This window comes from Oryctolagus cuniculus, chromosome 4 (assembly GCF_964237555.1).
Source record: "Oryctolagus cuniculus chromosome 4, mOryCun1.1, whole genome shotgun sequence".
Classification (NCBI taxonomy): domain Eukaryota; kingdom Metazoa; phylum Chordata; class Mammalia; order Lagomorpha; family Leporidae; genus Oryctolagus; species Oryctolagus cuniculus.
This window is the reverse complement of record NC_091435.1, coordinates 67,653,297-67,668,354: the sequence shown is the minus strand read 5'-3', so window position 1 is coordinate 67,668,354 and position 15,058 is coordinate 67,653,297. Positions and strand designations below refer to the sequence as shown.

At 41.2% G+C, this 15,058-nt stretch overlaps 1 protein-coding gene across 4 annotated transcripts in view; it reads right to left on the bottom strand.

Annotated features, from left to right (window-relative positions):
• CD96 (CD96 molecule) overlaps positions 1-15,058 on the bottom strand; it is a 116,305-nt gene that overhangs the window by 18,379 nt on the left and 82,868 nt on the right. For 2 of the 4 annotated variants that reach the window (XM_051859365.2, XM_051859367.2), the window contains 2 exons: positions 13,608-13,670; positions 12,700-12,771 (listed from right to left, as the gene is read on the bottom strand). In XM_051859365.2, the coding sequence (XP_051715325.2) occupies positions 12,700-12,771; positions 13,608-13,670 (135 nt within the window). The remainder of the gene's footprint in view (positions 1-12,699; positions 12,772-13,607; positions 13,671-15,058) is intronic. The other 2 variants (XM_051859366.2, XM_051859368.2) reach the window with 1 other exon arrangement.

The window sequence follows — 15,058 nt, the reverse complement described above, 5'->3', positions numbered from 1 at the left end:
TTTAGGAAATTCTTAATCTGGTCACATAAAGAATGAAACAATATGTTTAGAAGAGAAAAGCAAGGCTGTGGCCAAGTGAATATTTCATACAGAGATCATCGTGAATAATAGAAGGAAGACAAAGGCTCTTCATCACGACAATGAAGGAATGACACGGAAGGCATTCCAGAGATCTCCCAGGGTCCTGTGCACATCACAGGGCCTCAAGGACAGAGCAGGTTCAAAGAAGGATCTCAGAGCACTTATGGGACCTCAGAACTTGCTGCCCAGGGATATTTCAAATCTCTGCTCCCTGCTTTCTGGCACGTTGCTCCTTGGCAGCCCCAGCTGTGGCTCAGGTTGGCTCAAGTGAGGATTGGTACCCGTTTCCAGAAGGTACAACCTGTAAGTCTTGACAATATCTGCGTGCCACTTATTCTAGGGGCTCACAGAGTGCAAGAATCTTGGAGGCATGTCCTTTTCCCCCTGCATTTCAGATGACATCTCTGACAGCCTCCAAGTCCAGGCAGACACTTGCCACAGGGGCAAAGCTACTGCAGAGAGCCCCTAATAGGCCAGTGCCTAGTAAAGTTGTGGGGGCAGTCACTCCTGACTCCTCAGACCTATAGGGCTACCAGCATGCAACACCAGCCTGGGAGAGCTGCAGGCACCTGACTGCAACCAGAGAGCTGCTGCGTGGGCTGTGTCTGGAGCCTTGGGACCCCGACCCCGACTTCAGTGTGTCTGAGAAGCAGACAAGAACATCATTCTCAAGTCTGAAGATCTAATGTTGTTTAGGTTTAATTTTTTTTAAGTTTTATTTATTTATTAATCTGTGATGGGAGAGAGAGAAGAAGAAAGAGAGAGGAAGAGACACAGCGAGGGAGACCTTCTGTCTTGTTATTCTCCAAATGGCCACAGTGGGGAGTCATACGTGGGTGACATGGACTCAAGTACTCCAACCATCTTCTGCTTTCCCAGGCACTTTAGCCGGAAACTGGATTAGAAGCAGAGCAGCTGGGACTTGAATCAGCACTTTGATATAGGATGTTGGTGTTGTAGGCCACAGCTTTACCCACTGTGACACAACACTAGCTCATGTAGCTTGGGTTGTAACCAAGTCCTACTGTCTTCACTGTGGTGATTGCAAGCCAACTCCTTTCTAAGCATCAATTCACTGAATTAAGAGTGGCACCAGGGTCAGGTGGGCCCTGCAGGGTACTGGACTTCAGGCCTCAGAGCTCAATTATCACTCCCCTAGCTCACATTCTGAGGCTAGACTTAATTGAGGTGTTTTTCAGAAACTTCAAGCCATGTTAAAACAAAGTAATAACTATCTTCCCATAGACCCCAGACTGACTGGAACCCACCTTACCATCACATCTTCAGAAAAGCACACTGGCATTCTGTTTCTGACCAAAGGAAGACTATGAGTGCTGTGCACCTACCAGAGACCCACAAATGAGCTGATCACACCTTGTTCATCCCTAGCTTTGAACTAGAATATTCATTGGGGAGTCCAGGAATTGACCAGTGCATTGCAAATACACTCTGCTGTCTTCTGATGGCCGCAGTGTCAGTTACTGGCTTGATGTATGTTGGGTAAGTGGACCCAGTTTGGGGGGTTCTATAACTGTTCCTCTAACTTGTTTTGGGGGTGTTTTGTAACACTTTCTTATTTATCTCTCCCTTTCAGAATAGAAATATCTGTCTCACACCTGTCCCACCATTGTATCTTGGAAGCACATAACTCATTTTATTTCATAGGCTTGGAGTTGGAAGGGAATTTGCTTCAGGATGAATATATCTTTGAGTCTCATCCATCTCTGACTTAGATGATATCTAGATGGGACTCTGGACTTTAGACTTTAAATTTAATGCTGACACACATTACATCTTTTGAGGTATCAGAATGGAATGGATGTGGTGGTTTTTTTTTGAGTGAGAAGGACATGACTTTTGAGGGGCCAGGGATTGATTGCTGTAGCTTGAATGTGCCACTCCCAAAATTCAGGTGTTACCAATTTGACGGTGTTAATAAGTGGGACGTTGAAGAGGTTACAAGACCACTAGAGCTCTTACCCTCATCAATAGAACTAAGGCCTTTAGATAAGAGGCTTCATGGAGCATTCATACCTTCCCTGCCATTTTTTGCTATGCAAAGATACAGTAATAATGTCCTCCCTGGGCTGGCACTGTGGTATAGTAGATTAAGCCTCTGCCTGCAGAACTGGCATCCCATGTGAGCACTGGATCACATCCAGCTGCTCTTCTTCCAATCCAGCTCCCTGCTAATGGCCTGGGAAAGCAGTGGAAGATGGCCCAAGTGCTTGGGCTCTTGCACCCACATAGGGGATCCAGAAGAAGCTCCTGGCCCCTGGTTTCTGATCAGCCTAGCTCTGTCCATTGTGGCTATTTAGGGAGTGAACCAACAAATGGAAGACCTCTCTCTGTATCTCCCTCTCTCTGTTTGTAATTTTGCCTCTCAAATTAATAAATAAATAACTTTTTTTTTGTTTAAAAAAGAATGCCCTCACCAAATGTCAGGGTCTTGATCTTAAATTTCCCAGTATCCAGAACAGTTGGAAAATAAATTTGTTTTTTATAAATAATCCAGTCTGAGGTATTCTGTTATAACAGCACAAATAGACTAAAGGTAGCCACTTGGAAGCAGGAAGAGGGACTGGCAGGCAAACACAGAGAGCATGTTCTGACTATTCTCAGGCATATCCCATAGATGAGCCAGAAGAATGGGATGGAATGAAGGCTCAGGTGTCTTTTGGTAGTCTTTAGTCGAGAAAAGGTGCCAGGAAGGCTTTGAATACCTTTTTAGAACATGCACGAAAGGAAGACAGCTTTTACTATGGGTCAGCTGACATCCTTGTTCAGCCGTCAATACTGAGCTGCATCGGCAGTGAGTGGTCAGACCCCTACGGTCGAGGCTCTGGTAGGTGCAGGGTTAATTCTTTTCAAGCATTCAGAGCCAAATCTTTCCTTTGAGAGGCTGGTAGCAAATTCAGGCCAACCATATGGCTTTTGAAATAGATCTTTCAGCCTCAGTATTGCCCTATCTCAAGCAAGGAAGTTCCATTTCTTGGCAGGTTCTACATATCTGTATCTGATAACAGGCATCCAACATAATGCAAAGTAAAGTAACTGTAGTATATGGTTATAATCAGTAGAAAGATACCACATTCCTTTATTTAAACATTAGCATACACAATTTTTTCAGTTAAGTGCTTTCTTGACTGTCAAGACCAAAATGCAGAAGCAAAGCCAAAACAAAACAAAACAAAGATTTAAAAATACTCTTAGCCTTCCCTTTTCTCCTCTTCTCCCTGGATGTCGACAGCAGCTACAGCTGCTGACAGAGCTATGTTATCAGGCCCTTCCAAAGAAGCGTAGGTAAATGGTTTTAGGGATTGCTCACAGGACAATCCGTCACGCACAGCTATTTTGAGTTTGACTATGTCAAGGAGAGACACTCTTATTATCAATATAATTCTCTGACCCTGCACATGTGACTTTGACTAATTTTTTTTGTTGTTGTTCTTGGCAGTTACTAAGGTCTATACATGATGATGGACTGGGCATTTCTTTTAATGCCTCTTTAATGATTTATTTATTTTAAAGGTAGAGCAACAGAGAGGGAAAAAGATGAGGAGAAGGTAGAGGAGGAGGAGGGGAGAAGGAGAGAGAGAGAGAGCAAGAGCGCGAGAGAGTGTGTGTGAGCTGGTTCAGTCCCCAAATGGCCACAATAGCTATGTTTGGACCAGATCAAAGCCAAGGTAAGGAACTCCATCCTAGTCTCACACATGAAAGGTAGGAGCCCAAGCACTTGAGATATCATCTTCTGCCTTCCCCAAAAAACGAGCAGGAAGCTGGATGGGAAGTGGAGCAGTTGGGACTAGTGCTGGCATTCCAATATGGGATGCCTGTTACAAGCAGTGGATTAACCTCCTGAGCAGCCCCTCTTAATCTCCATTTTAATGATCAAGCTGTTGGTCTGGAATATGATTGACAAACTCATTAACTGACAACTGATTAAAAAGCAATTTGGTGGGCCAGCGCTGTGGTGTAGCAGGTAAAGCCACTGTCTGCAGTGCCGGCATCCCATATGAGCACCAGTTTGAGTTCTGGCTGCTCCTCTTCCACTCCAGCTCTCTGCTGTAGCTTGAGAAGGCAGTGGAGGATGGCCTAAGTATTTGGGCTCCTGCAGCTGTGTGGGAGTCCTGGAAGAACCTCCTGGTTCCTTGCTTCAGATTGGCTCAGCTCCAGCCATTATAGCCATCTGGGGAGTGAACCACAGGATGGAAGACCTCTCTCTCTCTCTCCCCCCCTCTTTCTCTGTCTTTCGAATAAATAACTCTGCCTTTTGAATAAATAAATAAATCTTTAAAAAGAGAGAGAAAGCAAATGGGACTAGTCCTGGATTTATGTAAGATTAGGAAGAAGGCAGTTTGTTCTGGATGGCCTTATAGTGTTTTTTATTTTTTTTCAATATGGTGTCTCCTTAACTTCTTATTTTCAGAGCTTTATGTCTTTATTTTATAACACTTTAAAGTGTGTTTGCATCTTTTTAAAGTGTATTTGCAATAGGGATAGGATAATTGGATGTATGTTAACATATAAATTATTGTGCTATCCTTTCAAGGAAAATGGTATTTAAAATCAAAAGACGTTCCATTTCATGTTTATTATCAATATAGAACATTTTGTAATGATTAGTGACATTCAGACACCAATAGTCTTTTTTTCTTTCACCTAATGCAGAGTGTCAGTCTTTTCTAGGCAATTTATGGGAGGGTGATACCAGCAGCACATTAATACAAGTTACCAAAATGGCAATACTTAAAATTATGAAATTATTTGACCATTTCATAAACCTCTTTTCTTATTTATTCATTTATTTATTTTTGACAGGCAGAGTGGACAGTGAGAGAGAGAGACAGAGAGAAAGGTCTTCCTTTGCCATTGGTTCACCCCACAATGGGCGCTGGGGCTGGCGCCCTGCGCCGATCTGAAGCCAGGAGCCAGGTGCGTCTCCTGGTCTCCCATGGGGTGCAGGGCCCAAGGACTTGGGCCATCCTTCACTGCACTCCTGGGCCACAGCAGAGAGCTGGACTGGAAGAGGAGCAACCAGGACAGAACCCGGCACCCCGACCGGGACTAGAACCTGGGGTGCCGGCGCCGCAGACGGAGGATTAGCCTAGTGAGCCATGGCGCCGGCCTATAAACCTTCTTTTCAAACTGGTGTAAAGCTTTTTTGTAAAGTGTAAAAAGATTCCTAAAAATAATGCCCAATACAATTAAACTACAAAATCCACGTTGGAAAAGTACGGAGTTTGTTTTCTAATCCTGATCTTAAGAGATCTGGGGGGATTGTGTGAGATGTGAAGAGAAAGGAGTTTCCGTGGGGCGGGCATTTGGTAGAGTGATTAAGACACTTGAGGCACCTGCATCCCATATTGCAGTGCTTGGGTTCAAGTTTCTGCTTCACTTCAGATTCAAGCTTCTTGCTAATGCACACCCTGGGAGGCAGCAGGCATGGCTCAAGTACCTGGGTCCTGCCGCCCACATGAGATCCCTGGATTGAGTTCCTGACTCCTAGCTTTGGCCTGACTCATCCCTTACCAGGGGTTTTTGGAAAGTGAACCAGTAGACAGAAGATCTCTCTGTCTCTCACTCTCCTCGCTGTCTCTATTCTCTCTCTCCTCCTGCCTTCAAATAAATAGGAAAAATAAAAATTCAGAGAATAAGTTCCCAGTTGATGGATTCAATAAGGATAGAAAGGAAAAACTCAAGACCAAAAATATATTCTAAACAATAGTCAGCAAGACAAAGAGATGTGCACTTTTTGTATTGATGGCTCCCACAGGAGACACGGGGGAGAGAGAGAGGTATTCCTGTAGAATACTGCTTACAGACCCCGAGAGCTAGCTTCCTCCAATGATACATCTTTCACTAAAACAATACTTTTCTGAAAGCCCATCTACTCTGCCATTTAGATATATAATTTTAGAATATATTCAAAGTCGCCACCTGCCATTCTTAAGGTCTGTGGGGGACTCAGCAGGATTATATTGCTGTTGTTTTTTATTTAATTGAAATATTCTGTGTTCTTCAAGGTACTTTTGTATTTGTCAAATATATAGGCTAGTTCTTTAAACCTTTTGAGTTCTCATGTTCAATGAAATCTATGAATGGAACAATATTTTGGCATTTGGAAGGTAAACGGCAGCTTGACTACTAACCTTCTCTAGCACATCAAGATCAACTGGAAATGGAACATGGAGAATACTGTGCAGTTGGAGCTTCCAAGTATATTCCTGTAGCCTTTCTTGAGCCTCATTTCAGGTTCTTCCAGAATTTCTTTAAATTTAGCTTTTGATAAAGTTCATCCAACAAAGAAACTATGCAAGATAGCAAATCATTCTACTGCAAAATGTTTCTCTTCTATGTAAAAGCAGGATCAACTTCAATAACAGTATTTTTCCTTTAGTTGTAATAACTTTTTTGACATTCATCTGTGACCACTTTATCATTGTCACTGATGCTAGAACATGTTAGAAATCTTTCCTTTTGTAGGAAAATCCCCTGGAGTGTCATATCAAGACCATAACTAGCTGATGTGTGGCCACTCTTCCTCTTGTAAAACCACAGATGATTTGTCAGCCTTGTAGAATTCCTGCGGTGAACTGAATTTTCCTAGAATTCTGGCATTGTTTTTTTTACAGTGATGAATCTTGTTTAAGGCAGTCTGGTCCTTGATTTTATTCTATAACAATGGCAGAGGTGGCAAACAATGTCCAGAGATTTGGGGTCTGAGGAGGGCCTGGATTCTCAGTAATCTTAGTCTTCTGCCTATCTTCCTCTTCAAAGTGGATTGTACTAGACTAGGACCATGCCTACCACCAGCATTTACCTACCAGTTCTAGCACCTATTTCCACCTTTCCCATGACCACCTGGTCTTCAGACGAGGCTCTCATGCTCCTCCTGCTCATGAGAACCACGTTCTTCCCACACACTTTGGAAGTGTGAGGCTTGTGCCCTAGCTGTGGAGAAATCTGTGATGAGCCAAGGTACTTCTATTTTATTATTATTATTTTTGTAGGTTGTCAAACTGTTTATAAAACTTCTGCATATTTGTGATGTGATGATCCATTATATGTATGTATTGTATAATACCCAATCAAGGCAAGTATATTTATGCTTACAAACATTTAACATTTCTTTATAGTGAAAGCATCCAAAATCCTAGAAGATAGAATTTTAAATCAGATGAATAAATCTTTAATTTGAAATTCACCTAACAGGAGCTAGGCAACAGAATGGGAGAAGAACAGTTTTAAAGATGAAAAAAAATGGAATGAGATGTGAGCCAACACATAAGAGATTTTAGAAGTTGCGGACAAATATGGTGAATTTAAAGGGACAGTGTGCAAGACAACAGGGAACAGAAGTACTGCAGTGTTTATCATACAGCCTAAAATAGAAGCAGTGGCGAGCAATGCTGTAGGAACTGGCATTGCTGGGTTTTCGCCATGACTCTCAGACCCTCCTCTCTAGCCTCTCACTTGTCCCTCTGCCTGTGGAAAACACAAGGATTTGCCAGGAAATTAGTGGGCACAGCTACCAAGAGCCTGAGAAGAACTAACCAGGACCAGAGGTAGAATAATAAATGCATTTAAAAGATTTAAGAAGCAGAGTAGGTAAATTGTAAAGCATAAGGAATGCATGGTCAAAGAACAGAATAAATTTTCCTTGTGAGATCTGTAAGGCATTGTATGCGTGTGTGTGTGTGCGTGTGTGTGTGGTGGTGAACTTGAACTTGTTGAATTTGATAATGGGGTGAGCTGGAGGCATTGAGGCCCATGGAGACTCACATCATTTTACTGCTTGCTTAACTTAGATATATTGGCTGGTTTGAATGTGGCTTTAGGCTCCATTGGACCAGGAGGATGGAAAGGGAAATCAGAAAGAAAAAAGTAATTAGATTAAATTTCCTGCTTCATGGCCTGATCACATCAGTATCAAAATGAAACTGTGTTCCAGGATGTCATTAACCTTATATATTTTGAGTATTTTAATGGTCAGATTGACTATTCCATCTCTAAGGTGGTTAAATTAAGATATGCATTTGTCTATTTCAGATTGTAGGGAACTTAGAAACTGAACTAGGATTTAGATTCCAATATTCTTGAATCTCAGCCTAGACCTCTTCAAGTTGATAAATAAAATGACAACAAAAGAATATACCCGAACATGTGCTCATAAATGTGGATAAACACAGTATATCAGACCTGTGTAGTGATATGCAAATACATATGAGCTATGCAAAACACATGCACACGCCAAATTTCTCGTAGAACATATTCATAAATAGTGAGGGCCCTAGAAACACTGAGAGGTGATTTATTTCACCAGAAAATCATTATCATCCTTTTGCTGCCTCTGAACATTTCATAACTACTGAAATAAACAGACTGGGGGAAAAATATCATTACCAATGCCAATCACGTATCTTGCCAAATGCATCATCCAATATTGGATGTCACATTACGGTCCAATCCAACAAGTAGAAGTGTGTTTCAGAAACAGTTTGGGAATTAGCAATCAATATTAACTTGTATCCTAATGTGTTTTCGTGAACGATTATAAATAGAACGATGTACTGCTGGGGACTTCTTCCTCTAAGTTTGTGGATAAAAAGTGACAACTGGTTAATGAGCTCTTCTCATCCTTGCATAAGCAACCATGTGTGTCTACACTGCCGGGGAAAAACCCTTTGTGGGACTTTAGGGTCCTTTTCTAGGTTCCACCATTTCTAAAGCCTCTTTTATGATAAGGCTGATAGACATGTCTGAGGAGAGATGAAATTTTCAAATGGGAAAGGGAAAAATGTGAAGGGCCACGGCCAGTTCATTCATTAGGAGATTATTCATAAGACAAAGAGCACACTGTGTAAGTTATACGTCAAAATCCTTTCAGTTCCACAATTTCTGCCGCAGAAAATACTTAGGTAACCTCTTTGCCTCACATGGATATACAGAATGGCAAAGATTTATTTTGTCATTCCTGGCACACATGATGCTGAAATCCATACAAAGTTTTTTGCCTGGATTTCTTTTTTCCCCCCAAAGATAAACATCTTTTAACTCTATTTTTCACTAATTTTTTGAAGGGCCCTTATATTATAATGACAACATAAATGAGCCAAACAAGCTAAAAGTTCAAAATATTCCAACTAAACAGATTTCTTTCCACTGTGGGAGCCAGGATTCAAATCTAGGCACTGCAATGTGGGACCCAGGTGTCCGACTTGGAGGCTTAACTCCTAGGCCAGATATCTACTGTTGATATCTACTCCATTGGCCAGATATCTGCTTGTTTTAACCCAAAACAATGCTATTAGGATTCATCTATACTCTTATATGGTTGTTATCCACTCAGTTTTCATTGCTCTATACTGTGTTATTTTATGAGTATACCACAATTTATTTATACAATTAACCATGTCCATTTTGATTATTTATAATTTTTACTAACAGAATTTCCCCCCAATATTTGTGTAGATATTTCCTGCATACACCTATTAACTTTTGTGGGTGTATATATGTATATATGGAAAGAATTTCTGAGCTCTAAGGTATACACATGTCCAGCTTTAAAATACAGTGCAATGTGATGGAAAACGATAATAATTCATACTCCCATCAGCAATATATAAGAAAATATATTGATAGGATGTTGAATGAATCTTGCTCAGCAATTGGCAATACCAGACTTCTTACTTTTTGCCAACTGATTATGTGAAAAATCGTTTTCTATTTCTGGTCTCCATCTACATTTTATGATTAGAGGAGGGATTAAGCATACATTCCTTTCATCCACTTATATTCATGTATTATGTTGTGCATTTTTGTATATTTTCCATTGCTTTTCATATTTTTGTTATAGACATAGGAATTCTTTGTAAACTGTTGATTTTGATTTTTTGTCAATTTTATATTCTTGATCTCTTTTGAATTATATGTATGGCAAATATTTTCTCCTAGATTATAGCTTCCATTTAAAACTTTTTTAAAGGTATCTATGAGGGAGTGGGAAAGGAGAGGGTTGCGGGTGGGAGGGACGTTATGGGGGGGGAAGCCATTGTAATTCATAAGCTGTACTTTGCAAATTTATATTCATTAAATAAAAGTTTAAAAAAAAGGTATCTTTATGAGCACAGTTTTCTTAATTCTATCTTAATTTTTCAATTTTTTTTTTTTTTTTTTTACAATTAGTGCTTATGTGTCTCTGTTATAACCTTCCCCACTCTAAACCCTGGAGGAAATTCACCTTTATTTTATAACGTGTTCTGATTTTATTTTATTTTATTTTATTTTATTTATTTATTTATTTATTTTTTGACAGGCAGAGTGGACAGTGAGAGAGAGAGAGAGAGAGAGAGAGACAGAGAGAAAGGTCTTCCTTTGCCGTTGGTTCACCCTCCAATGGCTGCTGTGGCCGGCGCACCGTGCTGATCCGAAGGCAGGAGCCAGGTGCTTCTCCTGGTCTCCCATGGGTGCAGGGCCCAAGCATTTGGGCCATCCTCCACTGCACTCCCTGGCCACAGCAGAGAGCTGGCCTGGAAGAGGAGTAACCGGGACAGAATCCGGTGCCCCGACCAGGACTAGAACCTGGTGTGCCAGCGCTGCAGGTGGAGGATTAGCCTCTTGAGCCGCGGCGCCGGCCCCTGATTTTATTTTTGATATAAAATTTTAAACTATATGGATATTTTAATGTAATATGCATGGTAAGAATGAATTTTATGTTAAGTCAACAACAGGAGTCACTGTATACTTACTCCTCATGTGTGATCTGTCCTTAATGTGCTGTCCAATGTGAAATAATGCTATAACTAGTACTGAAACAGTATTTTACACTTTGTGTTTCTGTGTGGGTGCAAACTGATGAAATCTTTACTTAATATATACTAAATCGATCTTCTGTATATAAAGACAATTGAAAATGAACCTTGATGTGAATGGAATGGGAGAGGGAGTGGGAGATGGGAGGGGTGTGAGTGGGAGGGAAATTATAGGGGGGGGGGAAGCCATTGTAATCCATAAACTGTACTTTGGAAATTTATATTTACTAAATAAAAGTTTAAAAAAAGAGTGAATTTTAATGCTTTTTTCTTATAAATAAATAAAAAATACACACAGGTTCATTTTTTGAAGCAATCCTTCTGTAACCTGCTAACTCATTTTTTTTTTATTTTTATTTTTTTTTATTTTTGACAGGCAGAGTGGACAGTGAGAGAGAGAGACAGAGAGAGAAAGGTCTTCCTTTGCCGTTGGATCACCCTCCAATGGCCGCTGCTGCAGCCGGCGCACCGCGCTGATCCGATGGCAGGAGCCAGGATCCAGGTGCTTTTCCTGGTCTCCCATGGGGTGCAGGGCCCAAGCACCTGGGCCATCCTCCACTGCACTCCCTGGCCATAGCAGAGAGCTGGCCTGGAAGAGGGGCAACCGGGACAGAATCCGGCGCCCCGACCGGGACTAGAACCCGGTGTGCCGGCGCCGCAAGGTGGAGGATTAGCCTATTGAGCCACGGCGCCGGCTCTGCTAACTCATTTTTAACATATTTATTTGTGGATTTCTTCCTATGATCTCCCCTCTGAACACTGCCTTCAGTTCCTGTAATTGGGCACTGAGTTCACATGAACTATACACTATTGCATCATTAACATATTTAAAAAAAGAACTATGTTAAATTATAAAGTCGTGCATTGACTTATGATGCAAAAGTATGTCATGAATTAAAGATGATGCTTAGTTCAACTCTTTGAGCCTGAGGTTTCCGAATGAGATAACATAAATAATGTTACAAAGAGCAGTATCATGCATATTCCTTTTCTCTCTTTATTTCCTAAGGACAAGTTCCCCGTGGTGAGACGACAAAGCTGGTTGGTATAAAAGACATTTAATGGTTTTAAAAGTACAACTTAATTGCTTTCCAAAAGGACAGACACATTTGCTCTTTATGGCAAAGGGCCTCGCTGTTAGATTACAACTTCTACATCCCCGGCAGGCAGTATGTTCTGTCCTCTGCTCCAGTCACCTCCCTCGCCACTGGCCCACCACACTGAGCATTTTCTTATTACCACCAACAAGCAGAGTATTTCCTCTTCAGACCCTGTCCATGCCTGTGTCCATTCAGCACTCACAGACCTGTTGGTCAGTTGGCCAATTACAGCAACAACCAATCCATTTTTGCCTCATACTGGGCTCCCTCTTCTCATTTTTATTAGTGACATGCATGCTCTGCCTAGTTCGCTCTTTACGCCCGCACCTTACACTTTGTTCTTTATGCCTCATTGCTTGTCTCTTTGCTAAGATGGTATGCTTCTCAAGACTTTTCAAGACCAGTGCATTTATAATGGCAACCTACCCTCACCCTTGATTCTCACCATCTCCCTTCCTGGCTTTGTTTTCCCGCTATCACTGACTACCATTTGTCTGTCTCTCCTCCAGAATTTGGAAGTGAGATCTGTTTTGCTCTGAGATGTGTACCCTGAACCTATAATAATGCTCCAAATTTGGTAGATTTTTTTTTCTCAGTATTTTCACATTTGATTATGTACTAGACACAAGGTAACTGTTCAATATATGTGTGGAATGAGTGAATGAGACCCAGAGGACTCTGCAGGGCCCACGGTTATACTTAACATTTCCCGGCCTCTATCCCACTGGAGGTCCTGGAGTAGCTGATGTCTTGGGTAGCCACGTGGGAATTGCTGGCTGAAAGACAAAATTATTTTTCAGAATCCAACTTTTTTATATAGCTGCAATTTAACTTTGCCTTGATGTGCTGAATTTTTAATCTATGTGACTTTGGGGAAATCTGAAATTGAAACTGTGCTTCCCTGGCAGGATTGGTCTGTGGCATATTAATATAGAGCAAAAGCTCTGTAGTTTATGTCCAATGCCAGTGTGTCACTGATTTGCTGTCTTTCTTTCTTCTTGTCACCATCTCAGATCACCGGGAAAATTGTGAAGATTACTTTCCTATTACCTTAAAACCCCTTGACAAATGAAAGGGATTGTGTAATAACAAACCAGCAACTCCTGTTTTTAAGATTACAGGAATTGTCAAATCAATACAGAGTCACTGTAAAGTAACTCAAAACCAAAATATCAAGATCACATAGAAATTTTTTTTGCCCATATCTCAATATTATGGAAACTACAGTAAAAATTGTGTTTTGTCTCTTTTGCTTTTTAAAAATGTATTTTCATTTTATTTGCAAAGCTGAATGACAGAGAGACACATAGGCCTTCCATCCACTCTAAATGCCTGCAACTTCCAGAGCTGTGCCAATTGGCAGCCAGGAGCCTGGAACTCAGCTGAGGTCTCCCACATGGGTGGCAGGAACCCAGACACTTGAGCCATTATCTGCTGCCTCTCAGGGGTACACCGGCAAGAAGCTGGATTGGAACTGGAGGAGCTGGGACTCCAACAGGTGCTATGATATAGATGCGGGCATTCTAAGCAGCAACTTAACCTCTGCTTGTCAGACAGCTATCCCTGCTTTGTCTTTTTGTGAGTCGTGGGATGCAAGGTTTGCTATACTCACTTTGAGAGGTGGTAGATGAAGGCATGTCCATGGGGGTCATTGAAGATGTAGCTGGATAGCCTACTTTGAAAACAAAATCACCAGATTGCTGTAAGTATTTATATTCACAAATTTATATCATTAGATTTAACGAGAGCATGGATTATTAGAATTGGAAAGAATCTTAATGGATTCATAGTGCAGCATCATAATTTTATAAATGATGAAACTGCATCCAAAAGGTCTATGCTTGTGGTTACCTACTAATATTCAATATTATTTCTTTTCTATTAACTCAGTTCTCCTAACACCCAATGTGCTGTAGCTACACTTTTGTAAATTTTTTTAGTGTTCATTATGTGCCAGACTTTACATGCTTGGGATATTACAATAAGCAATGAAGACAAGGTCCTTGTTCTAATGAAACTTATACCACAGTGAATTAATAGTATAAAATATTTGGGCCGCAGCTGTGGCATAGCAGGTAAAGCTACCACCTGCAGTGCTGGCATCCCATATGGGTACTAGTTCAAGTCCCAGTTGCTCCACTTCTGATCCAGCTCTCTGCTATGGCCTGGGAAAGCAGTGTAAGATGGTTTAAGTCTTTGGGCCCCTGCACCCACATGGGAGACCCAGAAGAAGCTCCAGGCTTTGGACTTCGGATCAGCTCAGCTCTGGATGTTGCGGCCATTTGGGGAGTGAACCAGCAGATAGAAGGCCTTTCTCTCTCTCTCTCTCTCTCTCTCTCTCTCTCCCACCCGCCTCTCTGTAACTCAGCCTTTCAAATAAATAAATAAATCTTTAAAAATAGTCTAAAATATTTTCATGTACCAAATTATAGTTTCTTTCTTACTTCAGTTCCTTTTCCCCCTATTTTTTTAAAAATTGAAAGGCAAAGTGCTGGTTCACTCTTCAAATGCCCACAACAGCCCAGTGTGGGCTAGTCCCAGGCCAGGTGCTAGGATCTCAAATTGCATCTCCCACACAGGTGGCAGGAATCCAACTATCTGAGCCATCATCTACTGCCTCCCGAGATCTACGTTAGCAGGAAGCTGGAATCAGAAGCAGAGCTTGGATTCAAACTCAGGGACTCTGATGTGGAATGCAGGTGTCTCAAGTAATGATGTAATTGCTATGCCAAATGCATGCACCTACTTCAATCCTTAGCTTGTAAAATTATCTTCATCTTTACACTATCCATTGCTTTCCAGTCTCTTACTTTCCTTCTTTCCCACAGTGAAAGACTAGTTCATCTTCATTTTAAATTATCTGGAGATGAAGCAAGGTAGACTAATAAGGAAGAAAAATATCCAACTATACTCCTTGTTTATGTCTCCTTAAATGACCAATTTTGGGTATATTTTATGAATCTGTCTCCTCTCCAAAGCACACTTAAGGTAGCTTACATAAATATGCAATACAAGAAGTTAAAAACACTGAAGAGAAAGGGAAAATAAGGACAAGGAAAATGT